Source organism: Melanostigma gelatinosum, assembly GCF_949748355.1.
Source record: "Melanostigma gelatinosum genome assembly, chromosome: 16".
Lineage (NCBI taxonomy): Eukaryota > Metazoa > Chordata > Actinopteri > Perciformes > Zoarcidae > Melanostigma > Melanostigma gelatinosum.
This window is the reverse complement of record NC_136649.1, coordinates 17,993,081-18,016,578: the sequence shown is the minus strand read 5'-3', so window position 1 is coordinate 18,016,578 and position 23,498 is coordinate 17,993,081. Positions and strand designations below refer to the sequence as shown.

Sequence of the window (23,498 nt, the reverse complement as noted above, 5' to 3'; positions counted from 1 at the left end):
ACTTTGCCAGTGGTTAGCTATGCCCATTACTCACTGAGCTGTGCTGCAGTGATAGCGAGGGGCCCAGAGACGGGGCAAGAGCGGCAGCACATCACAGAACAATGGCGCTGATGGATGTGGATACACTGCCACCGGGTTTTGAAGTGCACCGACTACACGCAGAGTTTGCATCGCGTGTGTGGCCGGTTGAACAATTCGTCGGTTCAGTTCCCGTTTTTTATTGTGGCGCTCCACTTCATCCCGAGCTGGTATTTCATAAATCAAGGCTCTCGGTACAACTTGGCTGCAGAGATAGAAGACCGTAGTAGTAAAGTGATGGCAGACTTTAAAGTGTTTTACAACTGACTGTCACTGTGACAGTCAGTCTTGCACTTTCCTCTAAGTATTTGCCCAAACATGCCCTACTTCTCTCCCCCCCACACACACACACGCACACACAGACGTTCATCACTTCCTCCACTGAAATTGGTGGAATTCCAGGATGTCGGCTCGCGGTTGGATGATGCTAGTATTGCTTGTCTGCCAGCGGGCCTGCCTGTTTTTCTCTGAAGGTGTCAGGTTCACAGGTTTGCTCAATCAGACCGGGCAGGTTTGTGCTTGGTTTGTAGCCAGATGCACATACAGGAGGAGGGGAGCAAAGAGAAAAAGGGTCAAAATAAAAAAGAGCTACGCAGATGGGAGCCGGGGGAATGGTGGAGATGCTTTGTTACTTCCTGTGCATCTGTTGTGGCTACTGGTGGCCGTGGTTAATCTACACCTCAGTGGATGTGTAGAGACCTCAGTCTATCCCTCACTCCTGAAAACCACTTCCGTGACAGGAAATTATGTTGTGAAGGAGTCAGTGGATTTATTATTACTGCTCGCTCACTGTGGAAGAGTAACTGCGGCTTGGCTCCACTCTGTCGCTTTCATCAGGTTTTTCCATGTTTCTCAGTTCATATGTGTTGCGGCAGCGAGTAACACTCATACAAACACCACACGGATCATTTTGTGCCTTCTTGCTATTTCTCTGGACAGGTGAGCCCTTCCCGTGCTCATCACAAATGTATCCTTCTAGTTCTTTGATGTTTTGATTGTTTCCAAGTCCTGGTTCAGTGTTTGCTTCATCTCTATTTCTTCAATTCCCCTTGCATCTGATTCGTTTGGTTGTCCTGGCAGGCCTCGTATACCCAGCCACAGTGAGGTTCCCGTGCCAGGCAATTTTCAAAGACTTCACTATGTTGGAATGGGGCCCCAGTCTTGCCCGGGACAGAGGGACCTTTGTGCCTGCTGCCCAACAGCCCAGTCAGCCCTTAGAGCAGAGGAAGATTAGGGGACAGAGTGAGCCAATGGGCTAAATAGTAGGGTGCCCCATTCAAGCACACAGTAATTACAAGCTTGTAGGGCAATCCTTTGGCTCCTTTGTCTCGGCTTTGGAAACACTTGCCCAGTCCACTGGGGAACTTCATTCCCTCTCTGTTTGGAGACCCAGGACGAAGAGTCTTTCAACTCCAGCATGCTGTCCTTTCTCTCGGGTACAGCAGCCAAGCCAAGCCAGCTCAGCAACAGAGATCCCCCTCCAGGGGGCTCTGTCTTTGAGAGTGTCTACCAGCCCATGCTGTGTCTTGATGATGACTCAGGTCTTTGCTTAAGTTGCTCAGATTTTTGTGAGTCAGATTTGAAAAACCCTGACCCTAAGTTCATGCTTGTGATTCATCATCACAGTACTGTTCTGCTGACTGACTGCTGTCTGTCCCCGCTTTAATTCCTTGTCGTGTGTGAGTGTGTGTGTGTGTGTGGAAGGCCCACTGTCTGAGTCACCTCAGTCTGTATAAGGGCATGATATTAGAGCGCAGTACTTTGTGTCTAGACTCATCCGTACAAATTGTAGCACCTCTGAGGTGTGCCGTGACATCACTAACGCTGCGTCTGCATCTGCACCAGCGCTTTGCTCATCTTTTGACGAGCCTGACGGACCAGCTGGGAGGTCAGAGATCCAATTACGGGAAGTTAACCTAATTTAGTCAACAGGCTCAAGCTGTCTGGACATGCCCCACAGAGCTGTGAAAAAAGCCTCTGTTTAATCCAGCAGGGGGTGGATAGGGGATGGCAGGATAGGTTGGAAGAAGCCTTACGATGTGGGGTCTAGGGCCGTCGACTAACACTCATATCATTTTGTCAATTTATTTATTCAATCTACACATCTGTAAAACCGGGTTTCTCCACAAAGAATAATTTAAAGGTACCCCTTTAAGTCTGTGTATACAAGAGACGTGCTCATACGTTTTTGAAATGAATCAGTCAGCATAAAAACGACTAATCGACAAAATAAACCTTAGACGAAAACGGCCATTAAATCGACGAAGAGGGGGCTGCCCTAGTGGGGTCTCTGACTGTCTCGGTTTTTCAGCCTGTCTCTCTCCCAGTCACACAAACGGCCATAAGACAGACTCCCTCAGTCGCTATGCCACACTCCTTCCTTTTAATCTGACAAGACCATGAAGCCAGTCATCTGTCTGTGTTTCCTTCAGCGAGTGGATTAGCGGCCCGTTTTCTGGCACTTGTGTGTGCGTGCATTCGTATTTTGTGTGTGTCACTTCTCTTTTTCCGTCTGTCCCTGTGAACGCTCGGCAGCATACAGAAATGAGGCCCAACACTTTGGGACTGGACCTGCAGTTTAACATATATTCCCCACTATTTCCACTCTTATTCATGTCAGAGAAATAAGGGTTTTAAGGACATGATTTTTAAAAGTTTTTATTAATCTGCTCCAGACACTTACTGTACTCCCATGCCCTAAAGAATTGGTGCCCATTCATTAGAGGAGTGTATCGTTGGGAACCTTCCTGATGTGACAGATGTAAGATCACAGTGGCAATATTTTTCTTTTCATCTTATTTGAATTTCTTCTAGCTGAAGATTTTGTGTCACGTAACCATGAAGCCTTAGTTTGAATCTGAAAATTGCCCTTTCAATTTGATGGTCTTTGCTCTGATCGGCTTATTATCGGACTACTAGGCTCCGCGTGAAACCCTCTAACATTATTTTCTCGCTTGGGGACCCTGTTCATTACTGCTTTATGTTTGTGGTTCAAAACAAGCCAACACAAAAATAATGTAGGAACATATTTTTATTTTTGCTCGATATTGGACGAACAGAAGGGGTCTCTGCTGCAGAATATGCACAGGTTTAGAGGTTTGTTGTGCGAAAACACTCTTCTATGTCTTTGAAGACTGGGGATGCTTTGCCTCGGGCGCTCTGAAAACTGAATCATCTCCACAGCCTTGAGATTTTACACGTGCACTTTTTTTCCTGACTTGTAAATTGATGTTTATATTATCAAACAAACTGTATTGTCTTGGGAACATTTGAGCCATCTCTCAGTTGACTGTGCCACTGTGGTAATGTCCTTGGTCACATAGTATTATGTACTGCTATTATGTCATAGACATCTTTGTTTACTTTTGTATATACTGGTATTTATATGGCAAATATATTTTTTTATTTACTATTTGAAAGCAAAGATCTATTTTCTACTCAGTACTGTATGCGTAGTTGGCATAAAGTGCCCCTGATGTTGGAATGCAGTGTGAAGGTGGCTGTGCTGTAGGTCCGTCACAGTGCACTGTTTGCTACTAGCTAATGTGATCACAGCCAGGCAGTGCTGCGAGTGGAGCCTTAATCTCTGCCAGTGTCTCCCTGCTAAATTGGGCCGATTTGTCAGGCAGAGGATCATCACCCACTTTCAAAGAGCCCTTTTGCTTTTTGATGTGCAGCTTGGGATATTTGATCAAGAAAACTGCAGCTCTGCATCACAATTCAGCAATGTTGGCTACTAAAGGGGCTCGCAAGCCAAAAGTCACTGGCTTAGAGATGAGATGTTTTTTCTCTCCCATATATGTCATTTTGGTGATGACTTAAGACCTGAACAGGATTATTAAAATAGCAACTAAGTCATCTTGAACGTTCTCTTTGGATAAATTAAGTCATTAGGGCAAAGGCATCGTTTTACCAAGACACACATTGTTGTCAACTCATTTTGAATTTGACTGAGTTTCCCCGTTTCCCCTCGATGTCCCCTTATCTGAAATTGAACACATCAGTGACTTTTCATTGGCTCTTAGAAAGCCATCAAAGGGGGAAAAAAAAAAAATACATCCAAGTTCAGTTCTCCCGGCTGGTTTGTAGATTCCTTATGTATCGCTTTCATTTCCTAAAGAGAGATTTGCATAGCTTAAGAAGTGAAATTCCAATGTCCCATGTCAAAGACAGTGAAACTGGGCACCGATCACAGCCAATCAGGTATAAAGGCATCTGGTTTTCCAATACTAAGGATCTTATTTCTTATCTCTTATTTCCAGTCTTATACATTTAAGGGGAAAGTGATGTGAGTCAGAAACAGATGTATTTGTTATCATCTTCTCTCCAGACTGACTGATTTTCCTTTTCTTTTCAGGATAGTTTGTCCTGAGAAAAGACAAATGCGGTGGCAGTGTCGACACAGTTGAGGAAGCAGTATGAAGGCTTGAATGCTGAAGAGGTGGGCTTGCCCCTGCTGCACAGTTTGTTTTTTTCTGCCTCCTTACTCGTCGATCCAGACAATCAACCTGCCCATGAAGTCGGGAAGCAGCATCCCATCCCAGAGGCAGCCATGTCTCCTTGCTAAGTGCCTTTAGCCTTTTGCACTGGTGTCATGACCAGCCTGAAGCATCCGCCAATGGAGCGCACCGTTGGGGGTTCCATCCCCGCCACTGATGAGTTTTACACCCGCCACCTCCGTATGGCCAATGGAGGGACTGTGGCAACCCGCACAGACAATGTCCATGCCACTGTGAGCACAGGAGTGCCTAAAATGGGTGTACGGGCCCGGGTGGCTGACTGGCCCCCAAGGAAAGACCTTACAGGGATTGTGTGGCACTCGGCTACAGAGCCTGAGATCTCTGGTGTGCCCTCTGCTGGCAAAAGTCACATTAAGTTAGGCTCTATAATGAGCCCTCAGGACTCGTCAATGCTGCGTAACATTCACATCACTTTGAGGAATCGAACCCAGGCCCAGGCCAACAACTACAGCCCTGACACCCGGTACCTAGCCCAAGGAGACTACAGAGGCCCTGCACATAGAAACCGACATAGACGCATCCGTCAGCGCAGCAACAGTGATATGACTATCAGTGAGATGGAAGGCAGCGGAGACAGTGGAGAGGACTGGGATCCAGCATCGGGAGCCAAATGGTCCCCACTCCATCGCGAATACGGTAGCACCTCATCAATAGATCAGCATGGCGCCGCTGGAGAGAGCTTCTTTGAAATGCTTAGGGCCTATCAAGGGGACAAAGTGGACCAGCGTAGCCCTGCTCCAGAGAAACTGGAGGACATGCTGATTGTTGGGCAAAAGCAGGCCAGCATTGATCTTCAGGAGGATGTCGTAGACGGCCCGACTCCTAAAGCCAGAGATAAGCCCCCAAAGAGAAGAACTAAATCTGAGACGGGGGGTGAGTCTATATTCCGTAAGCTTCGGGGCGTGCGGGGTGACTCTTACTCCCCTAAAGCAGGGTCTGACGTAGAGGACAGCCGGACGGAGGACACGGGCCCCCTTTTCAAGCCCTGGGTGTGTCAGAAAAGCTTTGCCCACTATGACGTTCAAAGCACGCTGTTTGACCTCAACGAAGTTACTCAGCTGCGGCAGATTGCAGGCAAGAGGACAAATACCACCACGGGGGCATCTGCTGCTGCTGTAGCATCGGCTACCTCCACCCTCTCGTCCACACACAGCCTGCCTTACAGCTCCCCGAGTGGTAGCCAGGAAGACCTCAGTTCCAGGGACAGTCCTGGTCTGGACTCGGGGGATGAACAGAGCAATGAAATTCTGCTAAGTTGCCCCTGCTTCCGCAACGAGATAGGTGCTGATGGCAATGGGGTGCGCAGAATGGGAGTAGGCGGGGCAGGGTATCATGGGCTTGTGGGTGGTGGAGCGGTTCACAATGGCTCAGGGACCCTGAGTGGGGAGGGAAACTTGTACGAAACATCTGTGAGCACGCACTGCACTAATGCTGGAGTGGCAGTGCTAGAGGGACCAAAGGAAGGCCCTAGCACGCTCAGCGAAAAGGGCAAACAATACATTGTGGAGCATGTGGACCTGGGAGCCTACTACTATAGGAAGTTCTTCTACCTGAGGGGTAAGATTAATTGTACTGCTTTCATTATGTACTCTTTAGCATGTGAATGGGTGTTGTTTAAAGCAGTAAAGTTTCATTATTACCCAACAGATGTTTTCTTTTTGTAATTTTGCCCGTTTCTCTGCCACTTCCTCCTCCTCAGAGCACTGGAACTATTTTGGGGTGGACGAGGCACTGGGACCAGTGGCAGTGAGCTTGCGCAGGGAGAAGCTGGAGGAGGACAAGGAGCACGGCCAGCAGTATAACTACCGTCTCATCTTCAGAACCAGCGAGGTCAGCCACAGTGTCCTATCCTTCCTATACCTCAATCTCAGCATCACATCCTTCCTGCCTGTGGAGTGAAACTTTTGGTTGACTGTGAAAATAAACATCAATTTAGTTTGATGGCTGCTCGGATCTTCTATCCAGTTGATAGTACACCTTCTATACGTAGTAGAGATGCACCGATTGATTTGCCTGTTGACCGGATCAGTCTCAGATTCTGTGACAGTGAAATTTACACCAACGACATTCTCGCTAGTTTTAACTGACTTTGCAGACCCTCTTAGCGACTGAAGGCTATTTATAAAAAGCTACGAGCGACAAATTAGCCGACTTATTCAGACAATCAGGGAAAAAGTGAGAAATATTCAAATATAGGTTTTTCCTTTGTAATTAATTCCTGTGCATGCTGCTCAGAGTAACAGTGCAGGCTCTCCTCTCACGCTGTGCATCGTCAGTAGGTGTTACTATAATATAAAATACACTTTTAAATACAGATTCATAAATAGTTTTGTATAAATAAATAGATATATAAGTACATAGTTTTAGCAGACATACATACACAGTATAGGATTCTATTTTCTGTGATTCTTCTCTGATATGTAAATGCTATTTATCATGTTCATAATTTATAAACGTACAATTTAATTTTCCATCAAAGAAAAGTTACAAAAATTGTTAGTGAATGCTTTCAATTATAGTTCTGAGAAAGAAAGAAAATTGGATTTGGCCAAGAGAGTTGCAATCGATGCATCTCTACGACTTGTATGTTAGAAGGTGTGCATGGTTCAACTGCTACTATGCCTGCTACACACGAGGCAGACCAGCCTGAGGTCAAACCAGCCTCAGTCCTTGTTTCTTGTTATGCAATCAGCCCTGGGACCATTCAGCTGTCTCCCAATATCAGCAATGTGTGAAGGAACTTGAGGAAGTGCACTCATCTTCCAGCCTCCAAGGCCTGTCAGTGCCCAACGACCTCAAACCACTCTGTGGAGAGTGTTTCAGTGAAAATAGAAGTCATATTTAGTTGCAATGTCTTCTGTGTTTGGTTTTTAGGATTTATTATATGGACGGACACTTTCAGACAGAGCGTCAAGGCACCTGCCTGGGGCTGTTTGTTGTGAACTGAAGTAAGACAGGTGCATGTGATTTAAAACCCCCCACACAACCCCCACAGACTGAAGTACCACAGGGACCCCGCCCCCTATCCTACCGTCACAACATGGAGAACACAGGTCCATTGTAAACACAGGCCCTGCACAGCCTCCAGCTCATAGGAGAGATTGCGTCGGTCCATTCCAGCTGCTTATGATAGCTGACTGATTGAGTCCACTCCCAGAGCCCAGCACAATGCAGACTCTGTGTATACAGAATGCTTGGACAAGCACTCCCACCTCTTCGTCCTCAGTTCCACTTTCTATTTACCCAACGTCTTGAGTCGTAATTGTCTTGTCTTTCTTTACGAGTACAGTAAGACGATTGTATCGCATTTATAAAACAACTGCAGCAACTTGTATATGTTTTTGTAGTCTGTACGGGCATGTTTTGCTATCAGTCTGTTCAATCTCCATGAGATTCCTGAAAGGCATTTTTTCTCTTCTCAAACTCTTCTCTGTAACCTCTTCCTCTCCGTCTCCCTCCATTCAGCTCACCACTCTTCGAGGCTCTGTCCTGGAGGATGCGGTGCCTTCCACCTCTAAGCACGGCACCACCCGGGGGCTGCCCGTCAAGGAGGTGCTGGAGTACGTTCTGCCTGAGCTGGATCTGTCCTGCCTCAGACTGGCCCTCAACACACCCAAAGTCACTGAGCAGCTGATGAAGCTGGATGAACAAGGGGTAGGAGGATAAAGCATGAGCAAGTGTTGTTTTACAGAATCAGAACTTTTTTGCAGCTCGCAACAATAGCTTGCCTGAATTTGTACAGAAAGATAATTAGTGTTTATGAATTAGTAATTTAGTGTTTGCTTCGTTGCTGTCACCCAGCTGAGTTTTCAGGTGAAGGTGGGGGTGATGTACTGCAGAGCGGGCCAGAGCACAGAGGAGGAGATGTACAACAACGAGATGGCCGGTCTCGCCCTGGAAGAGTTCCTCCAACTGTTGGGGGAGAAGGTTCGCCTCAAGGGCTTCACCAAGTACAGAGCCCAGCTGGACACCAAAAGTAACAACTCCTTACCTTCCCTTTTAGATCTCGCACGCACGCGAGAAACGTTGACTACAAATGATTTAAACATTTAGATGCGGTCCATTGTATCGGAAACTGTAATGTGACAAAAGACTGGAAAGGGCTCCACTTACAGGTTGACTCTAAAACAGTTGACGGAGCATTTGTTTTGACAGTCATCTTATCCAGGCGGACATCGATCCACAGTTCGCTGTTGTTTAGCTGTTTGGGCGACGGTGAAATTGCATCCTGTCTTGCACAGAAACCATGGAGCGCACAGAATACACGCGTGAGCGAGATGGATGGCGGTGATTGTGCAATGGGCCTCAACACTGAATTGCTATTTTTCCCCTGCAGCGGATTCCACGAGTACGCACTCCCTGTACACGACTTACAAGGACTATGAGATCATGTTCCATGTGTCGACTCTGCTGCCTTACACACCCAACAACAAACAACAGGTAAAGATGGAGAGCCTAGCCTTTGTGGTCAACCGTTATTTGTGTATCAGGAGAACTCCGTTATTTGGAAACAGATTGAGCAAAAAAAAAACCGATGAAAAGGAAGGCTGTATGGAGGAACGCGTGATGCGGCTCAGTTATCAGATTTGACTCCCATCCAACTTTCATTCTAAGGAAAATGTGATTGTTTCCATGTGATTAAATGGAATGCACCATGTGATTGGTACGACTTTGCTTTCACATTCAAGTCCCACACTTCTCTAATTAAGACTGTGTTGTTTTCCAATGACTAGTTGCTGAGGAAGCGCCACATAGGGAACGACATTGTGACCATCGTGTTCCAGGAGCCCGGCGCTCACCCTTTCACCCCGAAGACCATTCGCTCTCACTTTCAACACGTCTTCATCATTGTACGGGTGCACGACCCCTGCTCTGAAAACACATGCTACAGGTGGGTTTTTAATTTTTATTTGACCAGCAGAATAATGGCTAAGCCCTGATCAAATGAACAGCCCATTGAGGTGTACGGTAAATGTGCAAGGAGTCTTTTTTTTCTTTCTTCTGCACGTGTATACATGCTATGTGGTTTGTTAAAGGAAGGAAGGGGGAAAAAAACAGCCTTGGAAAGGTTTCCAGTTGACCGTCTTATGAGTGTGGAACTGCGACTCACACTGAGGTTAAGTTAAAAGAGAGGCGGTCTACATCCAGATGTGTATCTTGTGGTGTGGAAGCACAGATAACGTAAAACAAAATGCCTTGTTAAAGAAATTTAAAACTGGAAGGCATGGGTGGAACATAAAAGCCTGTTGCGTGACTGTCCTGTCGCTCCCGATTGTGCATGGATGAATGAATGAATGAATTTTATGTATATAGCGCTTTTCACAGACAATAATATCATAAAGTGCTTAACAGAGCAGACATTTAAAAGCATAAAAAACACAATGTGACCCTAGGGTCAATAAATTATCTACACAGAGAAAAGTAAAAAAAAAAAAATAAAATAGAAAAAAAAAAAAAAAAAAAAAAAATGTAAAACATATTTTAAGAGCAGGTCTAGGACATGGGTTTACTTTTACACAAACGCCAGCCTAAACAGGTGGGTTTTGAGCTGGCTTTTAAAAGTATCCACAGTATCTGCGAGGCGCAGAGTTGCAGGCAGAGCATTCCAGAGCCTCGGGGGCCACTGCCTCAAAGGCTCGGTCACCACGGCGCTTACATCGTGTGCGTGGGACAGAAGACCTAGAGCGTTTGACCTGAGAGTGCAGGCGGGTGAATATGGGCGAAGTAGATCAGCTACATAAGTCGGATGGATGCATGGTCATGTCCTCTGCATGTCTCCATCAGTGTAAATTAGTTTGATTATGATCAAATGGAATAGAGTGGCCCTTCAGTAGCTGTCCGACTGATAGAAGTCCTCCTCCTCTTCTCCTCCGCTGACTGATTCTTTAGCCTCGTGATGATCAGACTGCAACTCTGTGGCGACACGAATGCATCTCTACCCCACCGCACACACACACACACACACACACTTTCTGTGTTCTGCATACACATATATGACACACACACTTCACACATAGTTCCTCCCTCTCACTCTCTCACTCCCATTTCTCCTTTTTACCTTCTTCTCATGCTCACTTTCACACAGTTACACACGCATGCGCGCACTTTTCCCCGTGCACACTAATTCACTCTCAAAGACTCGCTCTTCACACACCCATACAAGACAAGCCTCCCCCTCTCCCCCCCCCCTGCCTGCCACTTTGCCTTTGGGCAGTGTGAGCCGGAATGGTCTGAAGGAGTTAGCGGCATGCACATGAAGTGCTTTCTTCGCCTGGACATGCATGTGAGCGGGGAGGATTGTTGAGAGCAGAGTACCTCAGAGTCCATCTCAGGAGTGGACGGGTCAGGCCAGCCTTCTGTCTCTCAGCTCGCACCCACGTCAAATTCAGGCTAATTTATTTGGAGCCATTCTTTTCTCCTTTCTAGTTCCTTTTTTTTCTGAGCAACTACTCCATCCCATCAACCAGTGGACACCTTGATTCAGCTTGCTTTTTGCCTGAAGGGGGCATGTTTTAGTTTAAGCTCTGGGAAAAGAGAGAGGGTGAAATGCTGGTTCTCTTGGTTTGCTCTATGGAGGAAATGGAGAGGCGCGGGACACCGAATCCTTAAGGACAATCTTATCTACCCCACCCAGAGAAACCGACGCACTCTGAGCCTTTGGCTTCTTCTCCTGTTCCTGGGATTGAGGCACCAAATGTGAAGATTTCACTCCTGACTGTGTGTGTCACAAGTCTCTCCATGGATTCCTTTCCCTGATGATTTGGAAAAAAATGCTACATCCAGACAAGAGAACACGGGACACAAAGATTTGCTCCACCGTACCGGAGTGGAATATCTTGAGTGTCTGATTGTAGCTACAGAAGAGAATCTAGTTCTCATCGACCCAGGGATTCGCTTCACATTGATTGCAACAAAGATTCAGGATATTGGGCAATAATACTCAGTAAGAACATGGTTGCTTTTGGGTGACACCAAGAGGTAAGTTATACACTGCAGGTGTTTGTCTTGATGTTGGCATGTGTGTCGGTTTTGTTAAAACCATGCAGAGTAGTTGATGCAGTGATTTGACTTTTCCACCTACTGGATTCCAAGCTGCGTGGATATCAGCTGATCGCAAGTCACACATTTGCAAACACAAACAAAATTCTTGAACACGCACGTACTAGCTTGAAACCTGATTTCCAGAAAAAACATTGTGTGTTCATATTTTTGCTATCGTGTCTTATGTCTGTGTCTAGGGAAGTGCAGAGTATGTTATGATTTCTTGAGTCATCTAGTTATTAATAGCCTGTTGTTGCCTGCCGCTGAGTTTTGGATAAAGCTCAGGTCATATTGAGCCAGACCAGAGCATTAGAGGAGTAAGTGGCCCGGGGCCAGCGGGGTGCTCATCTGCTGCTTTCAACCGCTGCCTCAAAGTCACACGGGGCCAGCAAGGCGGATTGCATAACTATCCCTTTGTTTAGGGTTTGTGCTTGCTAGCATTAGCCGCAGCACTGCTTTTCATCTCATGATGTAGCGGAGAGTGGCAGGGTGTCGGCACAGGGAGCCGGCTTGTCAACTGTGATTGGATGTACAGTACTTATACGCCGGGTGTAGTCAGGCATCGTTTGCAACATTTCTGCTGAAGGCGAAGACTTGTTATCTGTTGAATGGACTGGATGGGGATTTGTCCGGACTGTCCCATCAGCTTATCCAAGACCATGTCTCGGTTTTCATGCACTAATGGTCTTAGTGTATATGCTACTGACTGTACTGTATCTGTACACTTATAGCCTCCATGTATGCAGCCACACAGCATGTGAACATGCTGCCAACTGATTTGATAATCCAAGCATGTTGTCGTCCCGAATGGTGAATTAATTCCAACATGTTTAAAAACACACTTTGCTGAATTTGTTCCACACTGAGCACATTTTCAATTTTGTGAACAACAACAATGACACAATAGCAGCTACACCTGTTCAGTAATTTCTCGTAATCCAACACAAGGACAGACATTGTGTGCAAATGGAACAGGAGCAGTAGAGGGTAACAAGAGGAGAGCCTTCCCCGTAGGAATTCTAACACCTTTATACTCTCAAGTAAAACGGCTCAAAGGCAACGGTACCTTAGAGGAAACGATGTAAAGATGTCTCCACTATGCTGATTTACAAGCCCATGTGGGCTGTTTGTCCTTGGAATGGGTTTTTCCCCCTATTTATTTGACTATCATGGAATTCAGTTATGTTAACTTTTAAGTGTTTTCCTGTTTTATGCACAACATCTTGTTGTGTTTCATGCTAATCATGTTTTTTTATGATATATCATATTGTTATTTAATTCTATTTTGATGTATTTGTCTTCAGATGTACAGACTTTGGACTTATTGTTTTCCTTTTATATTTCTGCAACCATTTGTTTTGATTGTTTTATGACAGAACCAAACCAAACAATACTTTTAAAGAACATTGCTTACCAGGTATGGATCGTAACGTTTGTTTGTTTACATACTATAGCAGTGACTTGAAACCTTTCCCCTCTTTTTTCCCTTTCTGCAGTGTGGCGGTCACCCGTTCCCAGGACGTTCCCTCCTTTGGCCCCCCAATCCCCAAGGGTGTGACCTTCCCCAAGTCCACTGTCTTCAGGGACTTCCTGTTGGGCAAAGTCATCAACGCTGAGAACGCAGCCCACAAGTCGGATAAGTTCGGTGCCATGGCAACGCGTACACGGCAGGAGTATCTCCGGGACTTGGCAGAGCGCCACGTGACCAGCACTCCAGTGGAACCCACTGGGAAGTTCCCCTTCATCTCTTTGGCGCACAAACGACGGGAGAAGGTGCGTCCGTACAGTGGGGCGGAGCTGCGGAGCCTGGGGGCCGTGACCTGGCAGGTTCACGCCGAGGACCAGGTAGCCGGTGCAGAGCGCGAATGCCTGTTGGCCATTTCAAATGACTTCATCATCCTGTTGGATCAGGAGGCCAAAGCGGTGGTGTTTAACTGTGCCACGCGTGATGTGATCGGTTGGTCAACGGGGAGCCCCGCCTCCATGAAGGTCTACTATGAGCGTGGCGAGAGTGTGTCACTGCGCTCCATCAATAACAACACGGAAGACTTCGGAGAGGTTGTCAAGAGACTGGAGGTCAGTGGGGCACCACTACTGTCTATGACAGTACATCTTATTAACTGCACCATCTGCTGGAGCTCTGAGGTTACACTGAGCCAAACACCGCACCTCTGACAGCGCAACACACTACGTTTATCATTATGTTTACATTTGAGCTAGTTATCTGTGACGCTTATTTAAAACTGTAGAATAAACCTACATTGACAAACCAAGTAACCACTGTCAGTGAGTTCAACGCTTCCTTTCGGAGTGTTCCTGTAGCCAGTCCACAGGTGTGTAGGCAAAAGTGCTGAGTGTAGTTTTCCACTGCTATTAGTTACTTCCAGTACCCTGATGTGTCAGGGCACGTTACACCGGCTCTCCGCTTCCTTGACAACAGCTGTATGAAAAAAACCAGAACTAAGTATTGTTGATGTTATTATAGCAACGTAAGGGTGTAGCCTCACATGATACAGTCACCAAAATGCCACAGCTGTTGTGTTGACTCTATGATTATAAGTCATGCTAAGCACAATACGTAGTAATTAGGCGATTTGATATCATTACTGCGGGTTTTCAATGTGGTGTAGGTATGGCAATGTTTTCTGATGAGGCAATTTGATCATTCTGCTGACTCTGCAGTTCTAGTTAACTGTAAACAAAGTACAGATTCACTGTTGCCTGCTACCAGTACTGTGCACATGCCCTCCCCCTAAAGCAGGTATGAAGGAGGATCTCTGCTCTTTCAGGGATTTGCTACTATTTTTTGTATTTTCTATTCTGGGTACTTACTACTATTTACGTCTCAGTTAACTGCCCACAGGTAGAGGAAGAGCTAGACAGGGTGTCTAATGGTGGTCAGCCACCATGGGAGTGTGTCAAATCATTTAAATTCAAGTGCTTGGTATTCATAGTATGCAACTGAAATGTGAGGCGTGATTGAAGCTCGTGTCAGATACATACATGCTTTGAAGAAGGTTTATTGGTTTATCTGCAAAAGGAAATTGTTTTACACGTCATGCATGTATTCTACTCTTTCTCTGATTTCTCCCTCTACACCTCCACTCCCTCACGCTTATCCCGTTCTGTAGCTGTTGACCAAGGGCAGTCAGACCACAGAGATGACCCTGCGCCGTAACGCCCTGGGCCAGCTGGGCTTTCATGTCAACTTTGAGGGCATTGTTGCAGAGGTGGAGCCCTATGGCTATGCCTGGCAGGCTGGGCTCAGGCAGGGCAGCCGATTGGTGGAGATTTGCAAGGTGTCGGTGGCCTCGCTGTCTCACGAGCAGATGATCGACCTGCTCCGAACCTCTGTTACCGTCAAGGTGGTCATCATCCCCCCGCATGAGGACTCCACACCACGCAGGTAGAGTGTGGATAGATTGAATCTATAGATGCGAGAGAAACCTTTTGAGGCTGTCCCATTCTGACCGTGAACACTTCATGTGCCAACAGAGGCTGCTCAGAAATCTACCACATGCCGCTGGTGGATTACAAGAACCACAAGGAGGGTATGCCCTACGAGTTAAAGTTCCCCTTCCGCCCCACCACCAACAACAACAACACCAAGTGGCCACGCACCTCATCCAGCCCTCAGACACGCTCTGCTGGCACAGGGGGAACGCTGATCAAGGCCCCGCCTTCAGACTTCAGTGACCGCAACTCTGCTGCTATTCCCCGAAGTGTGTCCAGCGACGGACGACCCGCGAACCCCAAAAGGTCACAAAATATACACAATGCTGTTCTAAAACTCGCAGGCACACTGAGCACAAAGCTGTCTGCTTGCAAGTACACGGTTAAGTCTTTAATGACATACTTATGCGTCGTCACAGATACTCCCCGGGGAACGACAACTACGCTCTTGCCTGCTCCATTGCGATGGGCCGCACAATGCACAACACAAACTCTCCCTCCAGCCTCCCCCACGCCCCTGACACCATGAGCTCCAACCGGTGGAGGCAGAAATCTATGCTGGATGGGTAAGTTTTTCTTCTGCCCCCCATTATCGGTCGCATGCTAAAGTCGCCTGCCGCACTACCTGGCAGCATAGGTGACCTTCCTTATATATCCCCATTAGGTTTAATAACAACAGCTGCCAGTCCCCTGTGGCATCTGTGCGGCAGCTGGCAGGTGAGGGAGTCAACGGAAGCAAAGCGTGCTCTAGCTCTGGTGTTGGATGGACCCGAACTGGGGAGATGGACAAAACCAGTGCAGGTGAAAGGAACTCCAAACTCTGGTCTCAGTATTAGCTATAGTATTAAATGCGACGTGACTTTTGCTGTGCTACCACTTGTCTACAGAACTCATTAACCGGAAGTCTTTTCCGCCCACAGACACTGTGGTTTCCAAAGTTATGATTCCTAGACTCCAGTCATCGGAGCAGGGCAGCCACCTGTCACCGAAGAAAAGCACGAAGGTGAGCTGTAATCAATAAGCACAATACTGGAAGCAAATCTCTTCCTCCTATGTGATGGCGAGTTGGTGGAGGAGGCACTGTGTAATAGTGAATATATATATATATATATATAGAAAAACTGTGAAGATGCTGATTTGATCTCTCATCTCTGAATAGCCGGACGCTCCGTATTCATCCAGCCAGTCTAGCAGCAACACACTCTCGAGCAACGCCTCCAGCTCCGCCCACAGCGACGAGAAGTGGTACGAAGTCGTCTCACGTTCAGGGGTGCGGAGCGATCTCGAGCTCAACGGATATCTTCAGGGCACCTCCACTGACAGCGGCATCGATGCCACCTCCTTCACTGCCACACAAAGCAGCACAGCTTCCTCCACCGGTGCCTTCCGGGCCAAAGACGAAATCCAAAGGCAGGACGACGAAGCAGGCAGCCAGAGGGCCACGGACTCTTCACCTCCAACACCAGACTCTCTTGTCGCCATCGGAGGCAGTGAGATCCCAGCGACGAGTCCATCAGCCTCTCCGCTGGTACCTGATGGTGGCTCCTACAGCCAGAGTGATGCCGCCTCCCACTCCAGGTGTGCTGCTGTTCTGTCTGAGTCAGCTGTAGTCGGCCCTGCGTTGATGTTTCATGAAACAGAATTAATCATTGTTAATTGTTAATTAATTATCCATATATATCTTGTACTATCCCAGATGCAAAATTCCAAAGCTCTGTGGTTTGGCATTAGATAGAGGGAGAGAGGAAGAATAAAATAACTCTGTGTGTGTGGTTTTGTATCAGTATATATCTCTCGCTCTCCTGGTATCCATGATAGAAAGGAAGTGCTTGAAGTTGCTAGAAATGCGGACTGTGAGCTCAGCACTGTACCCCCTCTTCTAAATCCCACTTCCTTTTGAATCAACTAAAGCTTTCCTCCGTCTCCTCTTCACTCAGCCAGAAGTAACTCTGCTCCACCAGACCTGTACATTGGCAGCTTTGTTTTATAGTATGTGCACGCACAAGCGCGCCGGCACACCGACACGAAACCTGCTGCTGTTTGAAAATTCAAGCTTTTATTTCAAACTACGGAGAAATGTTATTTGAAGTTGCTGGAAATGAAGTGCAAGGACACTGTGTCCTATTTTATCGAAAGTTATCAGTTGATCCCATCTGCAGAGATGGCATGAAATGCAGTGCTGGATTAGGTACTCGATGTATTTTAGGACAATCTATTATCTTCTGTTTGTATATGCAAATAGTCTTAATGCAACCGCTAACATATTGTGACTGTTTGAACTAGGACAGTGTCTATCTGGGGGAATTCATTTTCAGCCAAATTAAACATATTGGTGCTTCATCAATCATGCTAATTGAAGCAAGGCAAAATACAATTAAGCACAAAAAAAACAACAAACTATATTATATGTTAGACTATAGATGGTCTAATAGTTTGTCTCACCCCCCTCCCTCGTTCTCAGCACACTCAGTTCAGGCCACTCAGGGAGTCCCATGGACCAGGGACAAGACGAGGCGGCTGCAGCCACCTCGCCTACATCACCGGGCAGCAAGAGTTTCTACCCTCGTCAAGGAGCGACCTCCAAGTACCTGATTGGATGGAGGAAACCCGGGGGAACCGTCAACTCTGTGGACTTCGGCAACACTCGCAAGTAAGATCGGAACTGTGTACCCCTGCAATGCTGCATGTTGAGAAAACTACCATTCAGTGTAGAAATGCATCCAGCTGTTGGTTGGGTTGATGTTTCAGAGACTGGGGAAAGGAATACCGTACATTTATTTAATTTCTTTTAATCTCACTGACTGCTCACATAATAATACTTTTTAAGTTTGGCCAACAATGCCACCATGTGGTGTAGCTGGGTTTGAAACTGTTTTTTTTTTTTTCAAGCAAATCTTTTGGTTCCCAGAGACGGGTGACTAACATCATTTCCCTTTATCACTCATTCAATGCAGCATATGTCTCATTGTTTGGCCCACAGGGCGATTGCATCATTTGTGGTTGGTGGCAACTGCTGTTTTCTCGGTACAGCTGTTCATCAAACCAAAGACAGTCCGGGTGAAGCAATTAAGTGGTTAAGTGTGACGTCGAGGGCATTTTAACATCACAGAGAATAGCTGAGCCGCTCCTCATCGGTCACAGATTCCCATCCAGTCTCATAATTTGAACTGCTGACCTTTAATCACAGGCGTGCTCTGTTATGTTCTTGGCCACCACCTTTGCCGACTGATTTGCTGTATAATGAGTGTTATTTGGATTTAAGAGGCGTCGCTCTGATTTTAAAATCTTGCTTTTGTCTCCAGACGGCACCAGAGTGATGGTCTGCTGGGAGGTCAGCCGCAGCTCAGGGCCAATCTCCGGGGCTCCCAGTCGCCCCACCGGCACACTGCCAAGTCCAGCCTGGAAGAAGACTTGAAGAAGCTCATCACACTTGACAGCCCTCCACCCACAACAAGCGAAGAGAAGGTACTGAGAAAGGCTGTGGGCTAATTGTCCATACTGATGCTCGCAACGTAGTACAGGGATTCCTGACCAATCAAAATGTTCTCTTTTGTTTCACCTGTGTCCCGTCACTCATCCGTTTCCATTCCTTTCCGAAGCCGTTGTTTCCGGGTCCGCCGCCCACTCGTCGCTCCCTCCAGAGAACCCTGTCAGATGAGAGTATTTACAGCGGGCAGAGGGAGCCCTCCTCCAGCGGACAGCGCGACACGCCTACCGACCTTCTGTTCAGCTGCTCCACCATGCCCCGCTCACCCACCGCTCGCCATGGACCAAGCCGGCGAGCATCACACAAATCCCTGGGTGAGTGTTTCGTCTGTAGTTCCAAAAGTAATGAAGTAGGATGATATGATTTGCAATACATAGTAAATAGGGTTTGTAAACTTAATCTCAAACAACTTAAAATAGACGGCTCCAAAGACTTGAGATGTCAATTTAAATGTAGCATCGCGGCTCTATTTTTCCGTCCACTATGTTTTACTTTGCTCTTTCCTCTTCCCAGGAGACCTGACAGCCTCAGAGAGCTCAGAGCTGGAGCTGGAGCTGGAGAGGAAGAGGCAGCAGCTGCAGGAGGCTGCCCTCATGCCGCTGCCTGACACTGGGGCAGATAGCCCGCTGGACTGGGCCCACCTGGTAGACGCTGCCAAGGCCTTTGAGGGTAGGCACACGTTGTGTTTTCATTTCCTACTCGAAATCACTGGAAGTGAAGGTTCACGACTCGTATATATATTTTTTTTAGTGGTAGGTGTGGCCAGCTGCCATCTTTATCCTCACCAGAAGAGGGCACTGTTAGTCTTTATTTGTTCTTTCTCCAAGTCTAATAATACCTCTTCGAACTGTTTTTTATTCAGAGCAGAGGCTGGTCTTCCTTGCAGCCCAAGAGGAGAGCTCCATGGCTGAGAGTGCAGCAGCCACCAGTCCCCAGCAGGCTGAGCCTCAGGCAGCACCGCTGAGACAGCCCTCTCCTGGGTAAGAGGCCACGGGTTCATGGCCCGGGACCAGTGTTTGCTCTAATCCACTGGTTTCCAGCATTGTGCCATGGAAGTCCCTGTAGATTTCACTCCGGTTAAACACTACAGCAGCTGATATCACAAATGAGTCCTCCGTTCTGGTTCACTGCATGCTAAACAGTCAAATCAGCCACTATAGTGTATAAAGTGCACCTCCGCAGGACTTGGAAAGGGCAACTTTTGATTGTGGCACAGCTTTGAGCACTGCTTCACTCTGATGTTTCAGTGTTCGCTCCAGCTAATGTCCTGGTTGTCCTTTTTCTCAGAGAGACTCCAGTCTGCCTGATGGGGAAGGTCAGCCAGCTGGAGTCGATGGTGAAAGTGCTTCAGGAGGACTTGAAGAAAGTGAGTCATCTTTCAATTAGAATGAGACACACAGACTGATGAAATTAAATCGCATCAAAGGGGGAACCCGTGAGTCTGTTGTTGAACCGAGTCAAACCTACGATCACACTGCTCACACGCACATCTTTGTCCCCACCAGGAGAAGGACGCCAAGGTGTCGCTGCAGGCTCAGATCCAGAGCCTGCGAGAGGACAACCAGCGTCTCCTGGAGGAGTCCTACAGCGCCTCAGCCAAGCTCAAGAAGTTCACAGAGTGGGTCTTTAACACCATCGACATGAACTGATGCACACCGCTGCAGACTGCTCTACATTAGGAGTTTGACCACTACTCAAGCTGATATCTGAAACTTGGTTGTTCAGTGCTACACACACACACACACGCGCGCAACAGAATTACTTATAAAAACGCATCAACGTTTACTCTCGGGATTTGACAAACCAGTGCCAACATGGACTTACACGTCATCCGTCTTCAGCCTTGTGGATCTGTGGTCGGGTCACCATGAAAGACTTTGGGGGGAAAAAAAACAGGGGAAATCGAGGAAAAAGAGCAGTGGTGCAACTGTGCGTCCGTTTTGATCAGCATGCACTCTCCTCCTGAGAATCTCTCAAATATGATGTTTTGTGTCCGATCTAATGGATTGTTGGCGACCCTGCATGTCAGAGACGGCGAGATGTCGAAACTAACCAAGAGGGATTTAAAGTCACTGTCCCCGTTTATCTCCCCGGCTAACCTAATTAAAAGTGAACAGATTTCCAATGACAAAGCCCCAACACAAATTCAAATGTGTGAAAATAGTCCCATATTCCTCTGATAGAGCTTTACACTTTCTAAGAATTGAGCGACAGTGTGTTGTAAATTATCAATTTTCACTGATTCCTTTTTATGACTAACCAAAAGAAAAACAGCTAAACGAGATGATGGGACACGTCGTCTCCCAGAAGACACTATGCTTTCTCGTAAGCAGTGTAGGTAGGTGGACACAGACAGACCGAGACAGACGGGCCCTCTGCATAGCACGTAGCTGTAAACACTGTCAGGCCACGTCTGTAATGCCTATGCACTGTGATGAGAAGTGTGTCAAACGTCTAACTTCTAGAGGGTTAAAAGCAAATAAAACTTGTCAAGGACTGCTGGTCACGAGCTGATGAAAAGAATATGTAATGTAAAATCACAGAACAATGTGTTGAGTTCAGTGTCACCTATTCAGATTGTTGTGAATATTTGATGTTAACATTTATTTTCTCACCTCTGCCCTTGATATATGTAAAGAGTATTTATGACGAAGATGATGGCCAAGAAAATAAAAACAGTCGTATGCAGTCGAGATCTGCATGTACTTATAATGGCCAGTCACCTATATGAGAATATATATATATAGATATATCTGTAGATATATATATATATATCTACTTTAATTTCAAACTGAGTTTTGAACAGGAAAAAGCTATCCAAAACACTAATTCTTATGTCCTTACAGTTTATGCAGTGGATTGATTGACAGCGCCACCTAGTGTTGACAACATGCCCTCCATCCATAGCATGCTTCAATGCCTCAATCTGATCCTTATTCAGATGAAATCGGTACTGTTAAATATATGATTACGCAGTAAGATAATGTGTAAATCCTGAAGCTACAGAGTTCTATGTAGTGTGTAAATCTGCTCGTAAACCAGACCTGAATTTGGTGTGCAGATAACCACAGAAAGTCCTTATTTAAGCCTCATAACTGTTCCTTTTGTACGCCGATACTGTGCAACTGTATATAAGGAGAGTTTGATATTCATCGGAATTTGCACCTTCATTGTTATTTTTTAAGATTATTTTTTGATGTGTTTCTGCTTTATTGGCTAGGATATAGTGGAGAATGAAAGACGCTACATGAAAGATAAACAAGGGAGACATAAGACAGGACAAAGACCATGAGCCGGACTCGAGAGGAATGAGTCCCGGCCCCCGAGCACAGCAGATCGCCCCTGCCACCTTCATTATGAACATGTGTGACAGCATGTGATCCTTTCCATTCAACTGTGATGTTTATATCTATTAAAGATATTTTGTTGAATTACACTTCGCCTCACAGAGTGGTCTTTTTTTTGGAGGGCGTGGCAGATATAATGTGATTTAGACACGATGAATATTAATTTCAAGACAGAGATTTCCTAAAAAAAAAAAAAGAAACATCAAAGGGAAAAACAGGAAGTCGTTTCACCGCTCGGGCCACTTGAGGTCCAGAGTCGATGGAGCAGGAGCAGGAGGTCACGGCCTGTTGTGAGTAACACAGAGCTGCTGTTTTTCCACTTAGGCGTGATTATGATTACACCGGGTGTTCTTCCTGACACGAGCCTCGATCAGACAGACTGATGGATGAGGATAACCTCTGGGACGCCACGGTGAAGACGTAATCGATCCAATAAATGACTGGAGTGTGATGTCTTGCAGAGTTATGGCGACACCGCTGCAAAGCTGCTTTTGGATACGCACGTGTTTTTATTAGTCTGCCTTAGAATAATTAACACACGGCCACGTGCGGCCTGCATTCCACGGAGGTGTTGGTAGCTAGAAGTTTCCCTACTGTCCATGAAGGGCTCCATGTCTGGTTGACTCCAGTGGAGGAGACGGGGGACAAATCTATAGTCGTAGTTCTGTGCGAATTGTTTGCTAGTTGGCACTGAGCACAAAGTTGTGCTGAGGTATTCGGGGGGCATGAACCAAAGTTTTTTTTTTTTTTTTTTAATTTCAGCTCGATAATGGTGAATTATAATGTATCCTCTGCGGTCCTGGGATATCTGTTGCAAGTTATCATGGCAATCAGCCAACAGTTAATGAGGTATCTCAGCTGACTGACCCGTCGCTGTGCCCAGAGCCACGCTTCCAGCATGACCTATCAGAGGACATATCATATTAATAACAACCGATACCGACTGGATTTGTCTCATTTAGACCGCTGACTCCTCATATTTACTTTGGCTGAACTTCACTTAATGCACAGAAGGAAGACTGTTTTTTTTATCCCTCATCTCATCTCATATCTGACCAAATATCTCTGTCATTACAAACACACTAGGGCATGTGATCATTGTTGTTAGACAGACTTGAAAAGTTGTAAACCCATCCTTTAAATGTATTCCCTTAATAATGAATATCTCATGTGTGGTGTGGCTTTGAACAGGCTGCTCAATAATTTAGCATGAATGCAGATTATAGCGGGACTGCCCCCCGTATAACAGATTAGAGAAGGCCCCGTCTGCCTGCCTGCCACGTTGTTAATGATGGTGTTTCTTAATGCTCATGGGACAGTAAGATATGCAGGTCACTGCGGTGTGGTTTGTAATCAGGGGGATGGGTGGTTATGTCATATTACAATATGCCACATGTAAGACATGGCCAACGTGTAGTTGTGTTAGCAGAGCTCTTACAATATGGTGGGATATAATACACAACACCTGCTCTTTCCTGCTGAAAAGAATTAGAAGAATTGAGTTTTGAATTTTGTAACTTCATCCGCTTTGGCCTGAAGGAAATTGGGCTTTTGTTTTCTGTGTGCCAGAGG

The 23,498-nt window shown here is 46.4% G+C and overlaps 1 protein-coding gene across 2 annotated transcripts; it reads left to right on the top strand.

Annotated features, from left to right (window-relative positions):
- Positions 1-4,449: 4,449 nt before the first annotated feature.
- Positions 4,450-21,961, top strand: LOC306790353 (signal-induced proliferation-associated 1-like protein 1). Of its 2 annotated transcripts, XM_079286552.1 has the most exons (20): positions 4,450-6,155; positions 6,298-6,428; positions 8,064-8,252; positions 8,400-8,574; positions 8,935-9,038; positions 9,332-9,489; positions 13,136-13,715; positions 14,771-15,045; positions 15,135-15,398; positions 15,512-15,658; positions 15,757-15,893; positions 16,013-16,095; positions 16,252-16,670; positions 17,554-17,742; positions 18,395-18,557; positions 18,692-18,893; positions 19,093-19,248; positions 19,442-19,559; positions 19,867-19,945; positions 20,085-21,961. In XM_079286552.1, exons 1-20 carry the CDS (start codon positions 4,673-4,675, stop codon positions 20,226-20,228), a joined length of 5,196 nt encoding a protein of 1,731 aa, XP_079142678.1. In that variant the 5' UTR covers positions 4,450-4,672; the 3' UTR covers positions 20,229-21,961. The 2 variants fall into 2 exon arrangements, 1 of the variants encoding a protein (XP_079142678.1); XR_013772701.1 differs by lacking the exon at positions 20,085-21,961 and having other exon boundaries at positions 19,447-19,559; positions 19,867-19,943.
- Positions 21,962-23,498: the final 1,537 nt, after the last annotated feature.

Bases quoted from the DNA above. Each gene is read 5' to 3' on its own strand.
- LOC306790353 (XM_079286552.1), top strand. From the start codon at position 4,673: ATGACCAGCCTGAAGCATCCGCCAATGGAGCGCACCGTTGGGGGTTCC. The intron at 13,716-14,770 runs GTCAGTGGGGCA...CCCGTTCTGTAG, and splicing joins AGGTTGTCAAGAGACTGGAG to CTGTTGACCAAGGGCAGTCA. The intron at 18,558-18,691 runs GTACTGAGAAAG...TCCTTTCCGAAG, and splicing joins CCACAACAAGCGAAGAGAAG to CCGTTGTTTCCGGGTCCGCC.